A 22,910-nucleotide genomic window follows, 5' to 3' on the forward strand; every position below is an offset into this window, starting at 1 on the left:
GAGACAACAAAACCCCCTCTCATCTCCTAGCCACCACCTCTGACCACTATCATCCCCTCTCTTTAAAACTTCTGACTTCTTATCTCTGTCAATGTTTATTGGTCTGGCGAAGTGAAGGGTTCTCTTCGCCAAAATCCCCTTCTTGGTCGAAGGAGAGAAATTGCCTACAAGAATTTTGCCGGGAAAAAGACGATACATAGAGAGACAAGAAAATGTTTTTTACAAAAGATTTGTAACCAAGAAAATGTTTTTTTCTCTCCCCATGGGGTGTCTTTTTTTGTTATTGCTCTTTGCTTCTCCCCATTTGCGCCCGCCTTGGTGAAAATGGGGTGTGCAAATAGAAAAAATGACCCGCTTAAGACCAAACAAGCAGCAACTTAACAATAACAGAAGACTGCAACAATGGCGAGTGGTAAACCTAATTTTTCCAAGAGGAAACAAAATCCCAATGAAGGGAATAGAAAACCCTCAACCTCCAAAAACCCTAGCAAAATACCTCTTGGCCCAAACAGAACCAAAACAAAGAAGAAGAAAAACGAAAACGATCATCTCATTAAAGGATCCAAACCCAAAAAACAACCTAAAGTTGCAGCTTCTGCCAATCTTCCTGCCTCCCAACAACTTACCTTCTTCCTCCAATGTTATCAATCTTCCAATAATATCAAGCTTTCTTCTCTTGAGTTAGAATCATTCAAAGGTACTTCCTTTTTTTCAATATATATTATGTTTTTTTTTTCGATTTCTTTAGTGGGTATCTTTTGTTTCAATTTGTAAACCTAGAAACTAAGAATTAGTGAAGAACTACTTGGAATGCCCATGAACCCATGAAGTATTTTGGTATCTAACTCTACAACACTACCATTTTAGCTATTACTTGCTTTGAAGTTTGAAGTTTTAGAGAGAGAGAGAAACTACTATGGTATAATGTTTGAAGAGGTATACCATATTCATCTAACTTAATCTGAGGTGGGTTTTTTTGTTTTGTTTTGGTTATATGCAGATACATGCATAATTGAAGCACCTAAAGACCTAAATCAAGATGCTGATTCTTTGTTTAAACATATGAAAGCTGCTTTTGGGACATCATGGGAAGAAGTTTTATGCGAAGGATCGATTTGTGATGGAAATATTAATCCGGGGAGTCCTGCTGTTCTTGTTATTAGTACATCTGCACTAAGATCCTTGGAGCTTCTGAGGTTTTTGTCTTTCTTATATTTGAATTTTTCTTACAGTAATATGTGATAAAATGGTTGCATTTGATTAGTAAGAGTGGTTATTTGTTATATGGTCATCAGGGGTGTGCGGGCATTAACGAAAGAATGCCGTCCTGCAAAGCTATTTGCAAAACATATGAAGGTTGAGGATCAGGTATGATGTTTTCCTGAGTTGAATGTTGTAATAAAATAACACCAGTGTTATCATTTTTCGGTTAAGTTTTTATTGAGCTAAGACATGGTAGGTGTTCGATATGTAACTAGTTGGATAAAACACACATTACGAATTGGGTTTGAATAGATTCTAATATTATTTCGCCGCACACATACTTCGTGAAATGGTTCATGGATGGTTGTTACCGGGGGCAACAAGATCAAGTTGGTTATCTGGTCACATACTTCGTGAAAGGGTTCATGGATGTTTGATGCATAAATAGTCACTTGTATCAATTTATGAATAAGAATGGAAACCCGAACTTGTAAAAAATGATAGTTGAATAGAAGCTCCCTTCCATTCATGAATGTCTCTATTTGCATAGTAGAATTTTCAAGATCAGACTGTTCTTTGGGGCGGTAAATGGTAACCCAATAGTCAATAGAGGAACCCATTAACAATTTTCCTTGCCTTCATGATATGAGCTATCTTATGTATATCCACAAATTGCCTCTACTGTAACCTTAGAGCCACAGTTCTAGAGAAGTCTCTCGGAAAATGCTCTATGAAAGAATGGCATTTGGAATTTTGAACATAACAGTGTGATGCGTTATTTCATATTTTATATTCTTCCGGAAATCATATACAGAGTTCATAGCTTTTGTATACTTCTCGTTTTTCTTGAGCTGGTAAAGAGAAAATATATACGGTCATACGGATTCAAGTTTATTCGAGTTATTTAGTTTTTAGTCACTCTCCACTTCTATTTCTTTCTTCTCCTACTTTTTCGGTGACGGGTATGATCTCTTTTACTAGTTCTGTTTTGATTTTTCCAGGAAGATGCTCTTTTGTTCTGATTTGGCTAATATTTGGTTCTTAGTTCGCTTGAAATATTTGCTACTTCTCTTGGTCCAATTGATGTCTATTTATTGGTTTTCACTGATGCAGGTGACTATGTTAAAGAGCCGTGTCAATATTGGCAGTGGGGTTCCAAGCAGGTCAGATATTAATTCATTCTCTTTATTGTTGGTTCCTTGGCGTTGGTACTTTTTTTGCAAGTATTCTATTTGTATTTGCATCTAGATAACTGGAACTGGTCATAAAGATCACATGTTCTTACATAAGTGAATGATAAGGCGTTCTATGCCACTATTGCCTGTCGCATTGATGTTTGAAAATGATGCATTCGGAAGAGGGATATGGGAAGGAAACTTGATCCAATCGTCGGATCTTTCTTCTATGTTTTGTCAATTGATATTAATGAAAAAACACTTATATAACTTGGCCGTGCGTTAGACATAATTGTAGATATCTTTTATGTGCAAGTAGTATGTCGTCCTTTCGTAACCATAAGGAAAACCCTATTTAAGGGGTGAAAATGGTATGCACTACCCAGAGAATACAATTACGAAAGTTCTCATTTCCAAATTGCAAGTCTCTCGACTTGTCTATACTCGTTTATTTTTATGGCAAATCTCACTTAGTTCCTCATGTTTCCGGATTCTTTATTCTGAAGATATCCTTAGGTTTGTTTCTTAATTATGCTTCAGGATTAAGAAGTTGATTGACATAGACGCCTTGGGGCTTTCACGATTATCAGTTCTCGTTCTTGACATGCACACAGATGCCAAGGGTTACTCCTTGTTCACTCTTCCAGAAGTCAGGTATAACTATCAAACTCCACCTATATACCATTTTCGATCTCTCCCTCTTGCATCGAGCTCTCTTTTTATCGTTTCTGGTTCTTAGAAACATAGCATCCACATTTAGGCCCTGCTAAATGATGTTCTTTTTCTCAGAGACGAATTCTGGAACTTGTATAAAACCCACTTTCAACAACGATTGATCCAGGGTGATCTACGAATCTGCCTCTATGGTCCAATACCATACGACGATGAGGTAAAAACATCAGAACTTGAGGAGGAATGATCTACGATTTCGGTTTAGATGAAAAATTTTAAGCAGTTTTGGTATTTATACTTGATCAGTCGATAATCCATGTACTGTAGTTTTTTTTTGTCGGAAGAAAATTATTTGTTCAGTCATTTAAATAGGCAAAGTTAAACTATAACTCTGATTTTGAGTTCTTTCCATTGGATGCTTGTTACATGTTAATTAATAGTGGTGATGTTTTATGTTTATTCTCCTTTTGTCTGAATATAGATCTTATGAAGAAAAACTTATCAGTATCAAGTGGAATATATCTAAGATTGTTATTTGAAATGTAAATAAGAACTTGGATCATGAAGTCGGACGCTAGTATGAGTTGGTGGAGAAAGCAAGTAAAAGATTGAATTGAGCAAAAGTGTAAGTTGAGTTCTTTTAGGGTGGGATAGAAGCCCGCAGTTACGTGAGAGAATGGAACCGATGGTGTCTGTCAGCTAGCAACGGATTTACGTGTTATCTGAGCTCAGACGACCTATTAGTAAGGCAGATTCTCGCGTTTCAGTACTTGCTCCACACGTAAGGCGAGGGCCATTGTGCTTCTTGTATGGCAGCGTCCATTGGGCTGTTGCTTACACTTTTAGGGACACTATCGTTTTGCCCTAGTAGAACCTGCGTGGTGACCGACGAGCACGTGAGAATAAGCGGGCAATGGCGGACTAAGGGGTGGTGTTCTACTGGTCCGGCCTATCTGAGTAGGCAAATTGTCATCTGAGGGGCAGTGATATGAATATGAAAAGAAGAATTTGTTTTAAGATCTTTATTTATTCAAAAGATAAGTGCATGCAAGAACTGAAAATATATAGGATACAAAGGAAAGTCACATCGAATTCACTTTTTCTTTAAAAAGAAAAACACCACCAACCATGGTGTAATTGTTTCTTTTGACTTGCTTGAGCTCCATGAGGAAAGTTGCATTAATTTTCTGAAAAACCAATTGAATGTAAAGAGAGAAAGCAGTACTAGTTGGGTAGTTGTAAACTCACCTATTCTTTAGTCATGTGAAGCCTTAATGGGGGTTGTTGGGACATATTGACAAACTACCCAACCTTGCATAGAAAGTGAAGTTTGACATTTTATAAGTGCTCACTACTATGTCTTATCACCAATTCACTTCCTAGTACTTCACATCTATTTCATATATGTAGTGCTAAAGGGATCTTAGATAAATTGCAAAATTCATTATGGTCATAGGATTGATTATCTTCGAGGTATTCAGCGTTTCTGTTTATGTACAGTTTATGTGTTTGTTAGATTTGTTGATATGTTTTTGACATATCGGATAAAACGACAAACTAGTAGTATAATGTAATGATCTTTCAAAAAGAAAATCCGTTTGTAAGTCACCATCGAAAAATCAAGAATAACTTTCAAATAAAAAGTATATAACTGCCCCAAAACAGTAATATAGAACATCCACTAGAGTCAGGATCATGATAACTTCTTCTATAGGGCCTTAAATAAGAATCAATAACTCACCTACCAACCCAACAAGATAGGATAGGGTGGTCCATTAATTTTATCTAGAGGACAATGATCATAAAGTGATTAACCCTCTTTTTCTCTAATCTCTTTGGTTTTCTCCCTCTAAAAGGGCTATAACCTCTCCTATAGTCTGTGAACATGATCTATTACCTTGAAAAGAAACCAGTACAAATTAGGCAAAAGTATGGGGCACACTTTGGCATGATAGCACCACAACTTTTATATGGGAGCCATCAAAGTGATGATGATGATTATGGTACATGATTTTAGACATTTTATGTACTTTATATGATTGGTTTGACAACTCAACTAATATTCTCTAGCATTTAACCATTCATCTGCATGTTTCTTCATTTTCTTAGGGCAACTAAAAAGTTTGAGTGAAGAAGAAACAATTCTTAGAATAATAATGTGCAAGGTAAAAAGTGGATGTGGAAAACAAGACTTTGGGGTTAGTTCACAAGTCACTTTACAACCCTGAAGGCATATAATGGAGGTTTGAGTCAATTTTGAAAAAGTAAAAGAAGACTTAAACCCTAGTGGTGAATTTAGATTAGTTTCTAAATCTATTGAAATTAGTATTATATATGCTCGAACAACTTAGACGATGATGACTCTGATTTAGAGACAAGTCTGATTCATCTGACTCTGATTTAGAGACAAGTCTGATTCATCTGACTCTGATTTTAACATGGGAAAAAAATTGGTAGACCTCAGTTTCCAACTCGACAATATGTTACTTGCAAAATATATCCAAATCGTTGGGTTTTGAAAAAGAGAGATCGGAAATCGACAAATATCCAAAAATCTATTGCAAAATACACATGATTTAATTGTAAATTGGCTGAAAAAAAAAACTGAAGTAGTGATCTATATTGGAACATGTAAAAAGTATGGAATAAGTACAATCCTCGTCAACGATGCATAAAAATAACTCTCAAAACCATATGTAGCTTCTATATAGATGTGCGACAGACTAAACAAAGATAGATAGAAATAACTCCGAGAACCATCTATTGAGATATACGAAACGAAGGCAACTCACTAAACTGTACACAAATTGAAGCATAACGAAGGAGGAACCCTTTCTTCTTTTCCATCAACCATTTCTTGAGCTCAGATCGACAATGGCTGGTGATTTCCATTTGAGCCATTTGGGTAGCTTTTGGAGGAGACAGCCGCTTTTTTCATACGAACTATGATCCATGTAAAGATTTCGAGAATGACAGAAATCACACCCAGCACAATAAGCAAGACAATATAAGCTCTTTTCCATTTCTTGGCAGGTTCTAATATGGCTAGACCTTTAAACACATTGATGATTCCAAGGACGAGTACGACATAGCCTAACCCGTGGTGGTATATGTTCCAGTAAAATCGGTATTTATGGTCCTTCTTCGGCCTTAGAAACAACGCGAAAATCTAGAAAGAAAAAAGAAGCGCAATATCATCTAGCAATGTATAGACCAATATCACCCTTAAAGAGCACTAGTTGAACAAAACCTAAGCAGTCAGGCTCGGGACTTGGGTCTGGCCGGGTGGGTCGAGTCCAAGACACCCCAGTGCCTAGCCAGCGGAGGGACTACTTGTGTTATTGTTCTTAGCACACAAACACTGACACACACACACACACACACATACACGCACAAACACACAATATGCACTTGCAATAAATGGGAAGGAGGCAAAACTTACCTGTAATGTTGCAAAACTGAAGAGAGCGATCCCAAGATCCCGATGAGTAGTGTTTACATAACCCTTTGATTGGCTACCGAGTTTGAGACCAGTGCCCCAACCAGCAACTCCAATTACATAAGCAGAAAACTGGCATATAACATGAACATAAAACCAGAGTGGGTCTGCTGACGGGAACGTTCGAACGTACCTCGCAATTATAGCTCCAACAGGAAACATGATTCCCCAACTCACAGCATTCAGAATTCCATGAATCTGGTAAGTTCAGAGTTTCATAATAAGTAAACCGAGTAAGTAATTTTTTTCGACCTAAAGGACAACTAGTGAATTGGTTTCGAATCTAAAAAATCAAATTCATGCTTTCAGTATAGGAATGAAAAGATTCATCTCAGCTAGAACACCTTGATACATATAAAAATTGAAAAGCTTAAGCTTTTTTATGGGGAAAAGGTTCAATTTGATGATTCTATTGTTAGATCCCGTTGGGTCTAACTCCCCTTGAAAACTGGCTCGCACGGAAAGGATTGCCACCAAGACTAATATACTCGCAAGTGCTAATGACTAGGCAATGTGGGATATTGCTAGTACCTCCCCTCAACGCCATTGTTGGAGTCACTCCACACTTCTCCTCAACACATGGCTAAGGTTACTAAGTCCCGAAACATCCCTAAGACACTAGCTCTGATACCATGTTAGAAACCATTGGGTCTAACTCTCTTTGAAAATTGGCTTACAAGAAAAGGATGCCCAAAAGCTTATATACTTAGCAAAGCCTAATGCTGGGCGACGTGGGATAATGCTACTACTATCTGCTTCGAAGTTATAGTCATCATAAATCCTCCAAAAACATATACCCAACTTTCATATACTAATTCTAAATTTAGTTTTTCATTCAAGCCGGTGTTCACATATATTAAAAAAAAATTGTTGAATTTTTTTAATATAATATTCTGTCACATATTCAAACAAAATATTAATAATTTCAACCTTCATCAAAAAAAAAAAACCTCTACCTCCCCTATCTAAGAAAAAACTGAGTGTGACCATAATTTCAACCTTTCATACTAGAACAACTAGACAAATCCAAAGTTATTACCTTTTTAGCTTCCCTATTCTTAGATTCTTACACTTAAAAAATACCCAAGAAGATAAACCTACAAATTAGACCCTCAAAAGTTTTTTTTCCTAAAATTTACACAATAATCTACTAAAAAATAATCATGCCCTTTAGATTTATTTCTAGAAAAATGCTAGGGAACATGAAAAACTAGGCCGAATCTAAGCAGAAATCTTGTGTGGCTCGTTTTGATTCGTGCTATAGATGATTCTAATCCATTCAATCAGGAATCACCCCTGACCAAGTAAGATTTCTACCCGACTCTGCCTAGTTTTTCTTGTTCCCTAGCATTACTCTTATTTCAATAAAGAAGAAAACTAAAGAAAAAAAATCAATTAAGAAAGAAGTGAAGAACTTACATTTTTCTTTTTCAAAATAGAATCCCCACCATCTCCACTTGAAATACTACCACCACTCATCAAATCAAGCTTCCCCTTAGAATTCAAATTATCAGGTTTAAAAGCATGCATACTTAACATCCCATTAGAGATCCCAGAAGGTCCAACTTGCCAAACTTGATTCACCATCTTCCCCAAACTCTTTGGTAAAGCAATAGTTGCATACATACTAATAACCCCATTCTCAATTTCAGCTTTTGTATTTGTAACCTCAAAATCAATTTTGCCTTCTTGAATGATTTTATATGAACTAACATTATAAGTTTTCACAGTTGGGGTTCCATCTGGTTGTTTGTAAGCAACTAGAGCTTGAGATCCTTCCATTCCTGTTGATGTGGGATTAATTGCCCATGCTATCCATCCATCAGACTGAGGTGGTTGAGCTATAAAAGCTATATTTAGTGATGATTTTGAGGAATCATAAGTCCAATGAAGGTAAGAATTCAATTTGGGTAGATCAGAACAGTGTTGAAATACTCTGTTCTCTTTGAATTTTTTAGATGAACATGTGAGAGAAACTGAGACATGGGTTTGTTGGAGAACAAGTAATAAGATTAGTAAAATTGCAGAGATTTGAGAGATGAAGGCCATGATTGGTTTCTCTCTCTTCTTCTTCTTTCTCTCTCTTGTTTGATGAAGTAGTAGTAGAGTAAGGAAACAACCTTTTAGTAGTGGTGGGATTTTTTTTTTCTGATGAAAGAGTGGTGGGATATTTTGATTTCTAATCTTTAGTGGGTAGTTGCCTTTTTCTTTTCATTTTATAACTTTGGTTTTTTTTTTATGAACAAATTTTTTTTTAAATTTGATTGGAAAAGAACTATTGTTATGGACGGTTGTGTTTTATTGCTTTGGTAATGTGAAGTGAAAATATGGGCAAAATATATATAAATAAAAAAATTAAAATCGATAAGTGTGTTCGTGTCAAATGCACTCAAAATATTTGTATCGACTTAATATCAACTAACAAATAATTAATTATAAAAGTATTATCATAGTATCTCACCATTTTAACATGCACATAAACTTAGGTTTAGGGATTTGAAGGATGTTTGTTGAAAGTATGATTTTCAATTTTCATCTCATTATTTTAAGGGTTCTTTTATGTTCCACCCAAGTAATTCCAAGAGGACTTTTGTCCTTGTGCAATGAATTGGCCGAACTATGTGACCAAGTTGTGTAGTAATAAAAAGAAGTTGGCTGGCTGCACATGTGGAGTGGAAAGAGACCAATAAAAAGAATCTTATACTATCTGTATTATCGCCAAAGGGTACTAATAGACAAATACTAAATGCCTCCAAAATTATGAGGATTGTTGTAGGTAATACAACGTAACATAATTCAGATAGGTGCAAGAAAATTTCATACATCATGTGAAAATTTGCATTAGATTTACAAAAATTATATTCTTCCCTCCCCGAGTCCTCTAAGTTGATGTGGCGACGTCTTACATGACCATATTCTCACTTAATTTGCTCCACGTTCAAATGCGACGTCCCCTCAGATCAGTTGAAGGACTAGGAGAGGGAACAAATGGAGGGAGTGATGGAATTTCTGATCTTAAAGTATGTCGGGCTCAACGAATCTTGGTTTTTTACTTTTCTCACTATCTTTCAGACACATATCATACACATTTGTAGGACTGATTATATATAACAACATATTATATCACTTTCAGAACAAGAGTTGTCAAGTCATAGATATTTAGAAAATTAGTGGACTACAAGGGAAATTTGGATCCACCAAGCACCAAAATCTTTGAAAAAGACACCTTTGAAAATCATATTTCAACAAGTGACATATGACTAACGTGGATAATACCTCATCAAATATGTAAGTAAATATGGGCCTTTGATCTTGTTTCCTCTAGGGTTTTCTCTAGAGTCCAGTGGGGTTCAGAAGGGGTCATCTGATTTATTGAATCAGTCATTCCTGATAGAAGCACTCCATTGATGGTTTCTAATGAACTTGTCGGAATCAAAACTATCATATAACTTTCATAGAGATGTATATATATTGTATAAAATTATGGTACCCAAATCATGGTTCCTGAGTACTTTTTTGTACAAATATCACTAGAATAAATATCACTAGAATGTTTACATAAAATGATATTGTTGCGATATTTACTCGATTCAGTGTAGATAATAAAAATTGTGACAGAAATGGTAGTAGCGAAACTGGTGATTCCCCGAAGCAAGAAACCAAATATTGCTAGAGAGGTGATGAAAAAGAAGAATACACGGGCTGAGATATAAGGAATACAGTAAGCGATGGATTACCTCAATTCTGCGGATCTTCTGTTCTTGATTCGATGTCTATGTCATTCTGCACTCCGCATGAAAAGGGCAGAGCAGGTCTTATAAAACCCAAGATCATGCGCCTCTGTGCTTTAGAGAAGCAATGAATCTTCTTCTCAAGCAACTCCAGAAGGTCCACTGGAAGATGGGGCATCTGTTCCATAGTCCCACATTTGTCTTAGTTCACCTCTCACTTTTGCCAATACCACAGTAGTTCCTGAATAACAAACTCAAGGTTATTTCGATAAAAATTAACAATTGGCTAAAATAGTAATCACGAAGAACATGGGAAATGATTGGTGCTAGTATGACTTGTATAATATGTATATGGGAATGGATTATTAAATGACAAACGTTAGATACTTAGATTCCAACATGAATTAATGTGGGAAAATGCAAAAACTATCAGGACAAGGAAAATGAATTATGATTGATACCCATACTCACCTAATGTACATGGAACCAGGTATAGAAGTGCAGGTTGACCATGCCCGTTCATGAGGTATAGGCCAAGATATGTAAGAAAGAGGCCTGCAAGTAGTGGAAGAACTCGTTTCAGTAGAGAACTAAACAAACGTTTATCTAACTAATTGCCCCTTATTCTTCGTCATATTTCGAACCGCAAACCAGCAACATAGAACCGAAAATCAAAAACAAAGAGAAAGGAGTGAGCATAAACATAGAACTGAATCAAGAAAAAATAGAACATAGCGAGGGGAAAGGACCAACCGGTTCCATAGCCGACCGTCAACCAAAGGAAATATCCATTTATGAAACTCTTCATAGTCGCTCTGTCATATCTGCATCACCCAAGTTTTTGTGCATATCAATTACAAATTGTAGAAATTGAAATACAACATATGGATAACTAATTCAGAATCAAATACAAGCATCATATTAGTAATGACAATCATGTATCATCAGTATGGACAACTTCATATCTATATATTTAAATAGATTATCTTGACCCTGTACATCATCTTACGGAAGCTCTCCTCTTGATGGGAAGTTTTAAAGAAGTTCACGGGAGTCAAAATCAGTACCTGAAAGCAAATGACACAAGCAAACCCGGGAAGATAATATCTCCAAACCCGACCATGTTATATCCACCCCAGGGATCAAACAGCTTAGGGAGTCTCAAAACCATAGGAATGGTTTCTCCTTCATTCTTGCCGCCACGAGCAACCTATCAATTGGCGGAAACATGTACACAGAACTAGAAATCAGGTTATTAACATGAATGTCTAACTTACTTTCAACCAAAAAGAAACAATGTGGTATATATTTCATTTCTAAGGAAATGATAAAGGACCAGAATCTACGATTTGTAATTTTAAAATACAAAATTAATCATTCCTTCGGGTATAACCATATGCATTAGAAAAGTCACAAAGATGGGACTGCAATACAAAAGTAGCTATTTCAACATTCTACTTTGTGACTTATGATGGATCATATAAGGAGAATCATTAGCATTTAGAAGATGGCTACGTAAGCGAACAAAGGTTCCATTTATCGGATAATGGATGAGGAGACTACCGTAAAAGGATGTCTGAACGTTCCCCAAGTAACTGATGACGCTAAAATATAGGTTTGCACATAGAGATATAGTAGTTTCATGTTGAGCCTACTCCAAATCTTAGATTTCTTTGCATTATAGTACAATAGAAAATAAATACAGGTTATTGTTTAGACATACCGTGATCATAACACTTTCATGGAAGATAAGTGGCGATATGAAGACCCAGAATATATCGTACACAAATGCACAACAAAGAAGTACCGCAGCGACCTACGATAGGTGATAGAAGTTAACATGCAGATTATAGTATCACACTATCACTAACTGTTAACATTATTCCTTTAGTCACCTTTATATTTGGTAAGCGAGCCAGCTGCAGGACATTTATCATCAAACAGATACCCTGTCAATAAGGAAGTCGAGTTTTAAACATCATAGACAGGAAAAAGTGAAGAACTTCATCACCCAGCCACTCCTGCAATAGCTGTACTAGTAAGCTAAAAAGTGCAAGCCAAAAGTCGACTAACACAAAGATTGGATTAAAAAGTGAAATCAACGTTTTTATATTTAAATAACTAACTTACTAACTCAGTGAACAAAGATTTCATTAAGAGGTCATTACACATAAGCGTGGAATTATCTGGATGTAAGACATATATATTTTAGATATTAAGGAAAAACATGTAATTTTTTTTCTTATGTTATTATTACATGTTTTCATTCCAGCAGAAAAAAATATCCTCACATAGTCACATGTTTTCATTCCAGCAGAAAAAAAAACTCACCAAGACTCTATCCAAGGGGTAAACCTGGCTAAAGAATGATAAAGTCATGGATGGAAAGGTGAATAATTAGCAGCAGCATATAATCATTCATTGTGAAGTGGAGAAACTGCATATTGAGAAACACAGGTATAGCAGCTGAAACTTACAAGAACATCTTGAAGGAGCCACGAATATGATGCATGCCGAGTAGCAACCCAGAAAATGGCAACTGCCAAACAGAAGAGGAACACCACAAAAGATATTACAGTAACCTTCCCGAGAATGGGTAGATTTATATTTTTGTGCCCACAATTTTTGCATATTCTGATAACAGCAGAACAAAAATAGAACAAATGAAGGAAAATAATCAGCGAATAAATTAAGACAAACACAATAATAACATCATGCTAACATAATCTTAAGACCAATTATTTAACTACCTTAAAACCAGTGGTACTATGACAGCATGCATTCCCTGAAAAATGGCCAAACTTGAATGAAAACAAGTCAGAAGTACAAGTTTAATAGATATTTCAACTTAGTCGTGATATTGTCCCATTTAGCTTTTAGAACCACAGTAAGTCTAATGAGTCTGGATACTCCATTGACACTAAAATCATTAAAAACTAGAAAGTAAAATACCTTGAAGAAAAAATTAGAGCTTAATGATAAATGAACACATAAATCAATGAGATCTCACCAGAAATGGAAATGATCAAATATAAACGAATTCCACATTCAACATCTATATAATTTGAGTCATAATGATGCAGGAGCTTGACTGATGCACTAAATTAGTTGACATTTGACACCATAAACTGTTCAAGTTTTAATTATTTTTCTCAATTTACATTTTTTGAATCACACTGAAGTAGGATTGCCAGAATGAGGACATCTTTGCTTGGTAAAGACTGGAGACCCTACCAACAACCTTCTCCTAAGAGCATCTCCAGTGGAAAACTCAAAAAAGAAAATCTCCATTGGTCCTATGTGTCAAGTCTCAATTGAGTTTCTCAGCCCTAGGTGGCCAAATAGAGATCCTCCCGTTCTTGTGTCAGCAAATCTCTAAAGTCGTTATGTTTAATTATGTGACATGATTATTTTTGTACAAAACAAGTTAGTTATTCTAAAGATATATGAAGTATTGTTTTCTATTGGTCTAAATATTAAAAATGATTAGTTGGACAATTAGAGATATCTCAAGTAGAGTGTCCTCTTGAGATACCTCTATTTAACTACTGTCACATCATCTTAGAGATCCAAATTGTGTTTTGAAAGTTAAAATCTCATGTGGCGCTCAGAGTTTCTAAGATAAGTGTTGGATTGGAGATATTTTATACCATGTGTAACGCCCCAAGCCTTAGCAGTTATCATTATTGTCCCCGCTGTACACCCACCCTCAAGTCCATGAGTACGGGGTTTTGTTTCTGGCGAAGGCTCTGAGACACCACAAAAAGGCCTCGACACTAACTAAGATTGAGCACGCACATATAATACAGTCTTCAGACGCTTCCCTTAGCAATGTGGGACTATCAGCATCCCCCACCCTATCAGACGCACATTCATGGGCTCTGATATCACCTGTGACGCCCCAAGCCTTAGCAATTATCAATATTGTCCCCGCTTTTGACATCTAGATCCAAGCCCAATGGGTATAGCGTTTTGTTTTTGGCAAAGGCTCACAAGCCCACACAAATGGCTTCGACACTTGCTAAGTTTGAGCTTACAACTATAGTGCATGCTCCAGAGTATCCCCCAAGAGATGTGGGACTATAACATAGACTTAATTAGTGTTTTCATAACATTCAAGTGTTGATTCAATTTACAGATTACCATAAAAAGAAAATAAAAATCTAGAAAAAAAATCAATTTAAATTAAAAGACTTCGACAAAACCACGAAACTTCGACTAGTGATACTCTACTACCAACTGGTAGGCTTGGTAAACTAAATAATTGTACACCTATGAGACAGTTTTTCTCTGGTCTCTAAAAAACAAACCAAAAGCATGTAATAAATGTTTAAAAACGTACACAATTAAGAAATCTACGTAGCAAACTAAGGAGTTGTCATCAAAGAAAGTTTAGCTGAAACAAGGGGCGGTCGCCAATTATCTAAAAAGATGCAGACGTGTTTACATTGAAAAACTTTACCTAGTAGCAAACATAACCCTTTTTGACATCAAGTGTATCCATTTCACACACAATAGAATACTTATGGGTTATGTTCCATTTTGCAATAAAACTAACCATTGCTCGTACTTACTTGTATCAGTCACATGTCACAACAATTCGATAATATTGAAAATAAGAGTGATAAGACTATGTACCTGAGTGCCACCGATGCAAAAGAATGTGATCAGCAGCCAAATGAACATAGATGACATAAAGAAGAATAGTATCAGCAGAAACGTGGATGCTGCAACGACAAAAAATACAGCACCCTTTATATTAATGTCTATCACATCTTTCTCAGAATCATCTATGACTGTTCCAGCACCAATAGAGCCCTATATGACAGAAAATTAAAAGTCATTCAGAAATACATCTAATATCTATAATGATAAAAAGAAAAGTTACGGAATGTGGCGAAGGTGAAAAGATTACTTTAGAATATGGGAAAGAAAAGCAAGGACAAGTTATAATAAGCACAAGTACAAAATATGTATTACAAGTTGTATTAAACCATTGGCAGTTGCATTTATAGTTTAGATGCATTTTCAACTTTTTCCTGAACAAAATAGTAACAATGCTACTTTTACGTGGAAAATGTTACAATGCTTAAAATACATTATTTATGTAGTGAATAAGTGGGGTCCTTTCCTCTCTTCTTTCTGTTTCATGCTGAATCTCAGCAACCTTTTACTTGCTAGTCTATACTTCTATACTAATCTATAAAATGAGATCAGCAAGTAACAGTTAGATATAATTTTATGAGTGCTAGCTTTGGAGTGCTCTTTCTGGGATGTGCATACTCATTGACCTTGAACCAACTTCTCAAATATCCACATTAAGCTACGACTTGAACTTTTGCTTACTGACAATCTAACATGATTCCTTAACCTGTTTTAAGTTACGCTGAGTGCTTCGGGTGTTCTTATATATTTTCCAGGATTATTTGAGTTAATTTTCAACTAACTTGATTTGACTTGGTTAAAAGTTAAAACATCTGGCAACTGTTGGATCCTGGACTTGTTAAGTTTCTCCGTAACCGCACAAGATCTTGGACCATGGTTCTTGGTCGGATCTTGAGTTTCAGCTAAGATTCTGGTTTAACAACGACTGCACAAAAAACGATTCTTTAAATAAACTTTTGCATAATGTAATCGAAATGATCCTAAACGCTTGTTAGCTCTCCAAAGCAACTCTCTTGCTCAATAAAACTCGTGCTTATGCATATGCTCTCTTTTTTAACCACATTTAGAGCTTAGAAGGAGAAAGGGGGAAAATATCAAGTGACGGTGTGACGCCATATCTTATGATTGAAATATCCAAAACTTAAAATGTATGTCTTGTCACAAATCCACAGAAAAATGAAAAGGAAAAAAAGAATCTTTTGGTAAATTAAGTCAGATCTCAGAAGACCCATATGAAGCATGTGCGAAGACCTCAAGTTTGTGAAGTATGGATTGTACCTTTGGTGTTACGTCGTCATAAGGCTCCACACGTGGCTCACAAGCAATCACTTCCGACCAAATAGAAGCACATATGACAGTTCCGACAGCAATCAGCCATAAGAAGACGACCGAGTAATCTACAATAGGACTGATTGGAGCGTACAAAAGCAACTCCACTACATGCAAAACTAGATATTAATTCATTTCTTGATAACAATCCAAAGAATTATGAAAATAAGAACGGAAATCAGAAACATATATATACCATATGCATATTTGAAAAATAGTCATGGAATGGCAGAATTGTGTATCGAGATGCCAATAAGGAGAGCATATGCAGTAGAAAATCAACAACATAAAGGTAATCTGTGACCATAAAATGAAATTCAGATAACACTTTTGGTGAAGTATTTTCTGTGAATTATTAATTTTAATAGATATGTACTTTTATTACATATGTATAATTATAATATACATAGATCTAAATTAACTGATTGGGCGGATCTGGACTCTAGAAGAGGAACTTGTTTTTCCATGGCCACTGTCTCTCTCCCTCTCTCTTCTCCACTGTTTCTATCTTTGTCTCTATGTTTCTTCCATTGGCAAAACCTGACATGTTTCTTTAAGGGAGTTAGACTTAGACCAGCACTTCTTAACTCAGTAAGTAGTCAATTGGCCACTCAGGTGATTCAAAACTAAGAGATCGACCAAGGAGAAACTAAACTTTCTCAAAGCCTGAGCCGGTATCCGAGTAACTTGAAATTTACTAGATACTACATAGATACATGTGTGAGGATAAGTTCGGTATAGAAAAATGTTGCAGAAAAAAGTTTGTTGTAAACCTTTGGTGTCACTTTATGCTAGAATTTGAGTTGATTAACGTTATATTTACTTAGCTTCAAAAATAAAGTTCATTGCAGAGAGACGATCAAGTTTTTGTACACATTCGGTTTATAGGAAAAGCTAATAAGTTGTTAGCTTGAGACCTTGGCAAGAGAACTTCACTGGAATTTTGAAATTTGGATTCTTTTACTATGTAGTTGGTCTCGGTCTCGGTCCGGTTGAAGGCCGAGACTGAGACGAGACCAAGACGGACCGAGATTCTCGGCCAAGACAACATGCATAATTTAATTCCATGGCTCTTCATTACCTCATAATTCTTCAGACTATAAACATAAAATTACTCAAATCATTCATCATAAACAAAATCCCATCATAGTTCACTTCTATAGTTCACTAAATAAGTAAATAACGAAGTTCATACTTTATAAGTACTCAATAACTAATAAGTTTTATTTTAGTAGTACTATAGCTATGTTGCTTCGCTTAGACGCTATCATCCTCAAATTCACTTCCATCATCTTCAAATTATATATTGGCCCCACTTCGGTGTTTCGAAAAAATTAGAAGTTGGTGTCTCGGGTCTCGGTCTGTGTCGGCCGAGATAGCCGCGAAACTCGGCCAAACCCTAACTCGGGGTCTCGGTCGAGTCTCGTCTCGGGAGAGGACCGAGACGAGACCCGAGATTCTCGGCCGTCTCGGCCGAGACCAACTACATAGTTCTTTTAAACTAAAGTGGTACGAATTAACAAGGCCTGTGGCTATCAAATGACATAAATAAAGAAGTACATGAAATCAGCACAATTAGAATATTCAACGACATAAGATCTTACTAAAAGCATGATTTCCATTTTCCAATATCCTATGCTTACCCCAAAGGAAATTAAGAAAGGGGTCACAAAATTAAAAAATTAACAGAAAGATTCACCTTTCTGTGCAGATGACAATGCTTTCTTCATCATCTCTCCACCTGACTTTGGGATCATCACAACAGGAATTGTAATCTTTATATCTTTCTGAGAACATACCATTTCGAAGACATCTAAAAGTAAACAAGATTCGAGAAACAATTCAATTAGACAATGACTAACATACACAAGTTAAAACGTGTATCATATAACAATTTGCTTAGAGATCAAAAGGTTCTATTTAACATCATGTTCTTATCTGACATTCATGTATAAACGTAAACCATAAGTTACTACCTTCCTCATCGTTTATCACCAGCAAGCCAGCTGCGCCTCCTGATTCTGCAATTTGTGCCTTAGTTGTGAAATCGCAATCTCCACGTGCAGACAGGGCAATCGAATTTGATAACTGGTAAATAGACAGATTAGTTGAAAGATGAACTACTGGCAATAACCAAATAAAAAGATCACCAAACCAAACAGAACAAGCAGTGAGGGGAAAAACAAGTTACAAGAGGGGGTTTAGATAGAAAAGAGTTTTTGTAACAATTGTTTGCCAAACAGGGCCAGTTGATATAATTTTCTATCCTTCTCATCCTACATTCATGGATTCTTTAGAGGAAAGAAAGAATTCAGTCCATTATTTACTTGAATCGTTCGACTTATTTGATGCAATAAGCAGAACGCATCTCTTCACTAAATATCGGAATTAGCAACTTATTTCGAACTATATTCTTCGAACTCTGGATAAAAGATTAGTAACACCTATATTTGGGATGCTGAAAATCAGTGATAGGTGTACATTGTAATTTTTCATGTTCGATTAATTAATACAATTGTGACTTGAAGTTTAGTTACGAAAATGGGATAAAGATTGACCTTGGAGGAAGAACGGGTACAGCCAGTTATGGGCTCCGAAAATACAGCAGGTAACCGAGAAGCTTTGATTTCATCACTTGGCAGAGACCAACCAAATCCAGCACTTAATCCCTCAAAGCTTTCACCTGCAACATCATCCACCCAGTTCTTCACTAATACCTGTAAAAGTAAATTCAATGTAGAAATTGTCACAAAGTTCACAAGAAAAGAAAAGAAAAAAGCAAACAAAGATAATTGTGGCAGTAAAATAACAATACAAATCAAATAAATTAAGACGGATGATCAATGGATCGGTATTAACTTACAGATTGGAAATCGTTATGGCAATTAGAAGAATTCGGAACGGAATCGTTATTAGCAGCAACCGCAAAAGATGTAAAACCAAAAACAAAAACAACGACGACGACGACAAGGAAGAAATGAGTTAGAACGCTAAGAGAATTAGCTTTAAATGACGCCATTGTCAAAAACAATATTGATCTTCAGAAACCCTAGAGAGAGAGAGAGAGAGATTAAAATGCAAAGGTAGAGAGAGAAAGGCCGACGCGAATGCGATCGGCCTCTAAAGTATGCATATAATTGAGGAGGATTCACAAATCTGACGACGGAGGTATTTGTTCGGAGAAGAAGAGATAAATTAGACATGCGCAAAATGGGACGCTGGAAATGAATTCCATTTTCTTCTCCCGCGGTGAACAATTCCCGCCTAATTCGTGTCAACGTGGCCTCCCTCTATTTGTCCCAATCAGGGTTGGGTTGGGTTGGGTCGTCCTCATAATAGACCCGTTGAAGGCCTTGAGAAAGGTAAATACCCGACCCGTTTAAGCCCATAAAAATGTTTAATACTATAAAATCCAAGCATCAATTTCCCCCTCATTCTAACTGAAAAACTAGGGTTTTTTGTAACTTCGCGGCGGTAATCTCCTCTCCTGAACTGCATCAATGGAGGGTTCAGCACAAGAACAAGAGGTTAAGGTCGCAAACCTAGATGTCAAGCTTTTCAACAAGTGGTCTTTCGATGATGTCGAGGTCTGTTTCATCTCAATCTTCTTCTTTTTTGACTTTTACCAGTATAACGATGATATCCGTCTGCTACCTGCTGAAAATATATCGTCGGGCATTATGATTTTTATGAAATGAGTGAGAAATGACGAGAGATTGAAGAAAATTAATCCTTAGGATATGTAATTTGTTAGGTCTAGTTTGGGTAAGAGACCTATTTGTGTACTAAACCCTAATCCCCATGTTTCTATTGTGAAGATGATCTTATCTATGTGATGAGAAGATCTACCATATGAAGAAAACCATCCCTTTGATCATCTGCATTTCTAGCCCTAAAATGAAGTGTATAATAGGGTTTTATCTTCTGATAATGATGTAAGAAAAAGGAGCCCATATAATTGTTTACTGTTTGTTGTTGATCATATGTTTTGGTATTCGAAAATCCTTTATGAGCAAACTATTAACACTGAATAATGATTTTCTGGCCACCATTTCACTAATCAAATGAAACTATATTGCAAAACTACACAATTCTTATATTTGATTACATCTGTTTGTTTCTCTTTCAGATCAGCGACATATCATTGGCAGATTACATTGCTGCCAACCCAGCCAAGCATGCTACATATGTCCCTCACACAGCTGGAAGGTACTCTGTCAAAAGGTTCCGCAAAGCCCAATGCCCCATTGTCGAGAGATTGACAAACTCACTCATGATGCATGGGAGGAATAACGGAAAGAAGCTTATGGCAGTTCGGATTGTCAAGCACGCTATGGACATCATTCATCTTCTCTCTGATCAAAACCCGATCCAAGTCATTGTTGATGCAGTCATAAACAGGTAGATCACTTGTCAAACATTTGATATGATAACAGCGGATATTTACATCATAAGTGGTTATTAATTAAGTGGTTGAACTAGGTACTAGCTTAGTTGCCCATTTTATCTCGGTTTTGTTGAGGTAAATATTTTTTCTATTGGTTATCTTTATAATAGTGGACCAAGGGAAGATGCTACGAGAATTGGTTCAGCTGGTGTTGTAAGACGTCAAGCTGTTGATATCTCTCCATTGAGAAGAGTAAACCAAGCTATCTACCTCCTCACAACTGGGGCTAGGGAGAGTGCTTTCAGAAACGTCAAAACAATTGCCGAGTGCCTTGCCGACGAGCTTATCAACGCAGCTAAGGGTTCTTCGAACAGGTACAATATCCTTTCACTATTCTAGTTTGCCCATGAACTTTAATGGCAAAAACCTTTATTTTTTATGAGTTTTAGTTATGTCGCTCCTTATATCAGTACATCGTCACCGTTTACATTCATAGCTAAGACATACTTGTGTTCATTGACAGTTACGCGATAAAGAAGAAGGATGAGATTGAACGTGTTGCCAAGGCTAACCGTTAAGTTCTAAATGCTAGTACCGTGCGAGTATCCTTTAGCTTAGTCTCTAGAGGATGTATTTTTGTCCTTGGTTTCGTGATCTTCTAATTTGACTTATTGGTAGAGATAATTTTTTCGACTTTGTTTTATGGTAGATACAAGGAAGAGAGACTGTTCTCTTCTCGATTTGGTTTCTGAAGACAAATTATATTCTGAGGCTGAAATGGTTTAGTATGAATTTCATTTATTGAGGATCTTTGTCATATTGTGTTCACCTTGATCTCCAACTAAGTTCACTTGGGATTTGGTTGTTGGTTATAGAAACCCTAGAGGTCCGTAACAAACTACCAGATTACACTACCACCATTGTTCTCGTTTTCTACTTGTATAAATCAAAGATATCGCGGACCCTAAAGGCCGTATAAAAAGGCTGTGGCTTTGGGGAATAAAGAAAAGTCTAAGGGGCATAAAGACTTAGTCAATCAAGATTTACTTAAGGGTCGTGTTTATTTTTTAGTTCAAAAATTTACATGATTGAACTTTGCTCCATAATCTTCATCTCTTCACTAAATATCTAAATTAGCAACTTATTTCAAACTATCTTCTTCGCATTCAGGATGAAAGATGAGTAACACCTATATTTGGGATGCTGAAAATCAGTGATAGGTGTACATTGTAATTTTTCATGTTCGATTAATTAATACAATTGCGCATTACATCGTTATGGTAAACACAAGAAGAGAGCAAAGGTCAGAAGAAATGTTTGATCCTAGTGAATTCTTGATATATGGGAAACAAGAAGGGTCAGAACAAATGTTTGATCCTAGTGAATTCTTGATATATGGGAAACAAGAAGGGTCAGAACAAATGTTTGATCCTGTATTCCTGATATATGGGAAACAAGAAGATGACTCAAAATGGATCTGTGGTTGAACAATTCACAAAATAGGATGTATAAGTTGGAAGAGTCATGCTCTTGCTGACTGTCAGATTAATAAGGGTGGAGTTATGGTTCCTTGAAGAGTCAAATCCTCCTAATAACCTAGTAATGAAAGAAACAAAAAGCTTTATGTTTAATAACTTAAGCATAAACAAAAGCATCAACCTAATAAGAGTCCTCTAATAACCTAATGATCCAAGGAGCCTTATTTGAAAAACCCTCAGTACCAAAGATTTCTAGGGCAGTACATCCATTACCACAGATCTAATGGAGTTTTATTTGTTGTTTTTTTTTTTTTTCCTTAGAAACCCTAATATTTTGCAGCCATTGGGATGGGAAAGATGTATCCCAAGAGTAGTATGAGAGGTTGGATTCCGTAGGTTCTCTAGCTAGATGGAGAGACTCACCTAAGTCAATCATGTGAAGATTAGGGGGCACAGTTGTGTAGCTAGATGTTTTCGAACGAGCAAGAAAGTTAGATAAGGAGATAGAAGAGGAGAGGAAAGAAGAGATGAAGATTAAAGGGCAAAGTTCAATCTTGTGAATTTTTGTACTAAAACAAATATGTTTCCTAAGTCAAACTTGATTGACTAAATTCGTATTCTTCGGAGATTTTTCCTTATGTCCCAAAGTGGTTGCCTAAAAAACTCGTGAGACCATTTTAGGGACACGAAAACCTAATTCCACCTTTACAATAAATGGGGTATACTTCTACAATAAATGGGGTATACTTCTTCAGTGAATTGAACGTGACC

The 22,910-nt window shown here is 36.2% G+C and overlaps 4 protein-coding genes across 4 annotated transcripts; 2 read left to right on the forward strand and 2 right to left on the reverse strand.

Annotated features, from left to right (window-relative positions):
• Positions 1-305: 305 nt before the first annotated feature.
• Positions 306-3,509, forward strand: LOC147550866 (U3 containing 90S pre-ribosomal complex subunit). Its single transcript, XM_086671375.1, has 6 exons — positions 306-697; positions 1,001-1,196; positions 1,296-1,368; positions 2,317-2,366; positions 2,919-3,032; positions 3,168-3,509. The coding sequence occupies exons 1-6, from the start codon at positions 403-405 to the stop codon at positions 3,295-3,297; spliced, it is 858 nt and encodes a 285-aa protein (XP_086527501.1). The 5' UTR covers positions 306-402; the 3' UTR covers positions 3,298-3,509.
• A 2,133-nt stretch (positions 3,510-5,642) lies between these two features.
• Positions 5,643-8,865, reverse strand: LOC147550867 (cytochrome b561 and DOMON domain-containing protein At3g25290-like). Its single transcript, XM_086669534.1, has 3 exons — positions 7,969-8,865; positions 6,493-6,747; positions 5,643-6,219 (listed from the first exon to the last, which is right to left on the reverse strand). Exons 1-3 carry the CDS (start codon positions 8,596-8,598, stop codon positions 5,914-5,916), a joined length of 1,191 nt encoding a protein of 396 aa, XP_086525660.1. The 5' UTR covers positions 8,599-8,865; the 3' UTR covers positions 5,643-5,913.
• Positions 8,866-10,116: 1,251 nt separating this feature from the next.
• On the reverse strand, positions 10,117-19,708 carry LOC147550868 (signal peptide peptidase-like 5). The gene is made up of 14 exons (XM_086669533.1): positions 19,138-19,708; positions 18,833-18,991; positions 18,251-18,362; positions 17,974-18,087; positions 16,224-16,381; positions 14,919-15,098; positions 13,031-13,065; positions 12,758-12,914; positions 12,176-12,229; positions 12,004-12,096; positions 11,348-11,490; positions 11,034-11,104; positions 10,752-10,835; positions 10,117-10,521 (listed from the first exon to the last, which is right to left on the reverse strand). Exons 1-14 carry the CDS (start codon positions 19,291-19,293, stop codon positions 10,421-10,423), a joined length of 1,617 nt encoding a protein of 538 aa, XP_086525659.1. The 5' UTR covers positions 19,294-19,708; the 3' UTR covers positions 10,117-10,420.
• Positions 19,680-21,478, forward strand: LOC147550869 (small ribosomal subunit protein uS7-like). The gene is made up of 4 exons (XM_086669536.1): positions 19,680-19,861; positions 20,404-20,675; positions 20,832-21,035; positions 21,185-21,478. Exons 1-4 carry the CDS (start codon positions 19,775-19,777, stop codon positions 21,237-21,239), a joined length of 618 nt encoding a protein of 205 aa, XP_086525662.1. The 5' UTR covers positions 19,680-19,774; the 3' UTR covers positions 21,240-21,478.
• The last annotated feature ends 1,432 nt before the right edge of the window (positions 21,479-22,910 follow it).

This window comes from Eschscholzia californica, unplaced genomic scaffold (genome assembly GCF_041429995.1).
Source record: "Eschscholzia californica isolate CP2 unplaced genomic scaffold, dmEscCali1.0.p SCAF_3, whole genome shotgun sequence".
Taxonomy (NCBI): Eukaryota; Viridiplantae; Streptophyta; class Magnoliopsida; order Ranunculales; family Papaveraceae; genus Eschscholzia; species Eschscholzia californica.

Excerpts from the sequence above, each read along its gene's own strand:
- LOC147550866 (XM_086671375.1), top strand. The coding sequence starts at position 403 with ATGGCGAGTGGTAAACCTAATTTTTCCAAGAGGAAACAAAATCCCAAT. Across the intron at positions 1,369-2,316 it reads ATATGAAGGTTGAGGATCAG|GTGACTATGTTAAAGAGCCG; the intron begins GTATGATGTTTT and ends TCACTGATGCAG. Across the intron at positions 2,367-2,918 it reads GGCAGTGGGGTTCCAAGCAG|GATTAAGAAGTTGATTGACA; the intron begins GTCAGATATTAA and ends ATTATGCTTCAG.
- LOC147550867 (XM_086669534.1), bottom strand. The coding sequence starts at position 8,598 with ATGGCCTTCATCTCTCAAATCTCTGCAATTTTACTAATCTTATTACTT. Across the intron at positions 6,748-7,968 it reads CTATTTTGAAAAAGAAAAAT|ATTCATGGAATTCTGAATGC; the intron begins GTAAGTTCTTCA and ends TGAACTTACCAG. Across the intron at positions 6,220-6,492 it reads TCAGTTTTGCAACATTACAG|ATTTTCGCGTTGTTTCTAAG; the intron begins GTAAGTTTTGCC and ends TTTTCTTTCTAG.
- LOC147550868 (XM_086669533.1), bottom strand. The coding sequence starts at position 19,293 with ATGGCGTCATTTAAAGCTAATTCTCTTAGCGTTCTAACTCATTTCTTC. Across the intron at positions 18,992-19,137 it reads GCCATAACGATTTCCAATCT|GTATTAGTGAAGAACTGGGT; the intron begins GTAAGTTAATAC and ends TTACTTTTACAG. Across the intron at positions 18,363-18,832 it reads GTACCCGTTCTTCCTCCAAG|TTATCAAATTCGATTGCCCT; the intron begins GTCAATCTTTAT and ends TCTATTTACCAG.
- LOC147550869 (XM_086669536.1), top strand. The coding sequence starts at position 19,775 with ATGGAGGGTTCAGCACAAGAACAAGAGGTTAAGGTCGCAAACCTAGAT. Across the intron at positions 20,676-20,831 it reads GTTGATGCAGTCATAAACAG|TGGACCAAGGGAAGATGCTA; the intron begins GTAGATCACTTG and ends TCTTTATAATAG. Across the intron at positions 21,036-21,184 it reads GCTAAGGGTTCTTCGAACAG|TTACGCGATAAAGAAGAAGG; the intron begins GTACAATATCCT and ends GTTCATTGACAG.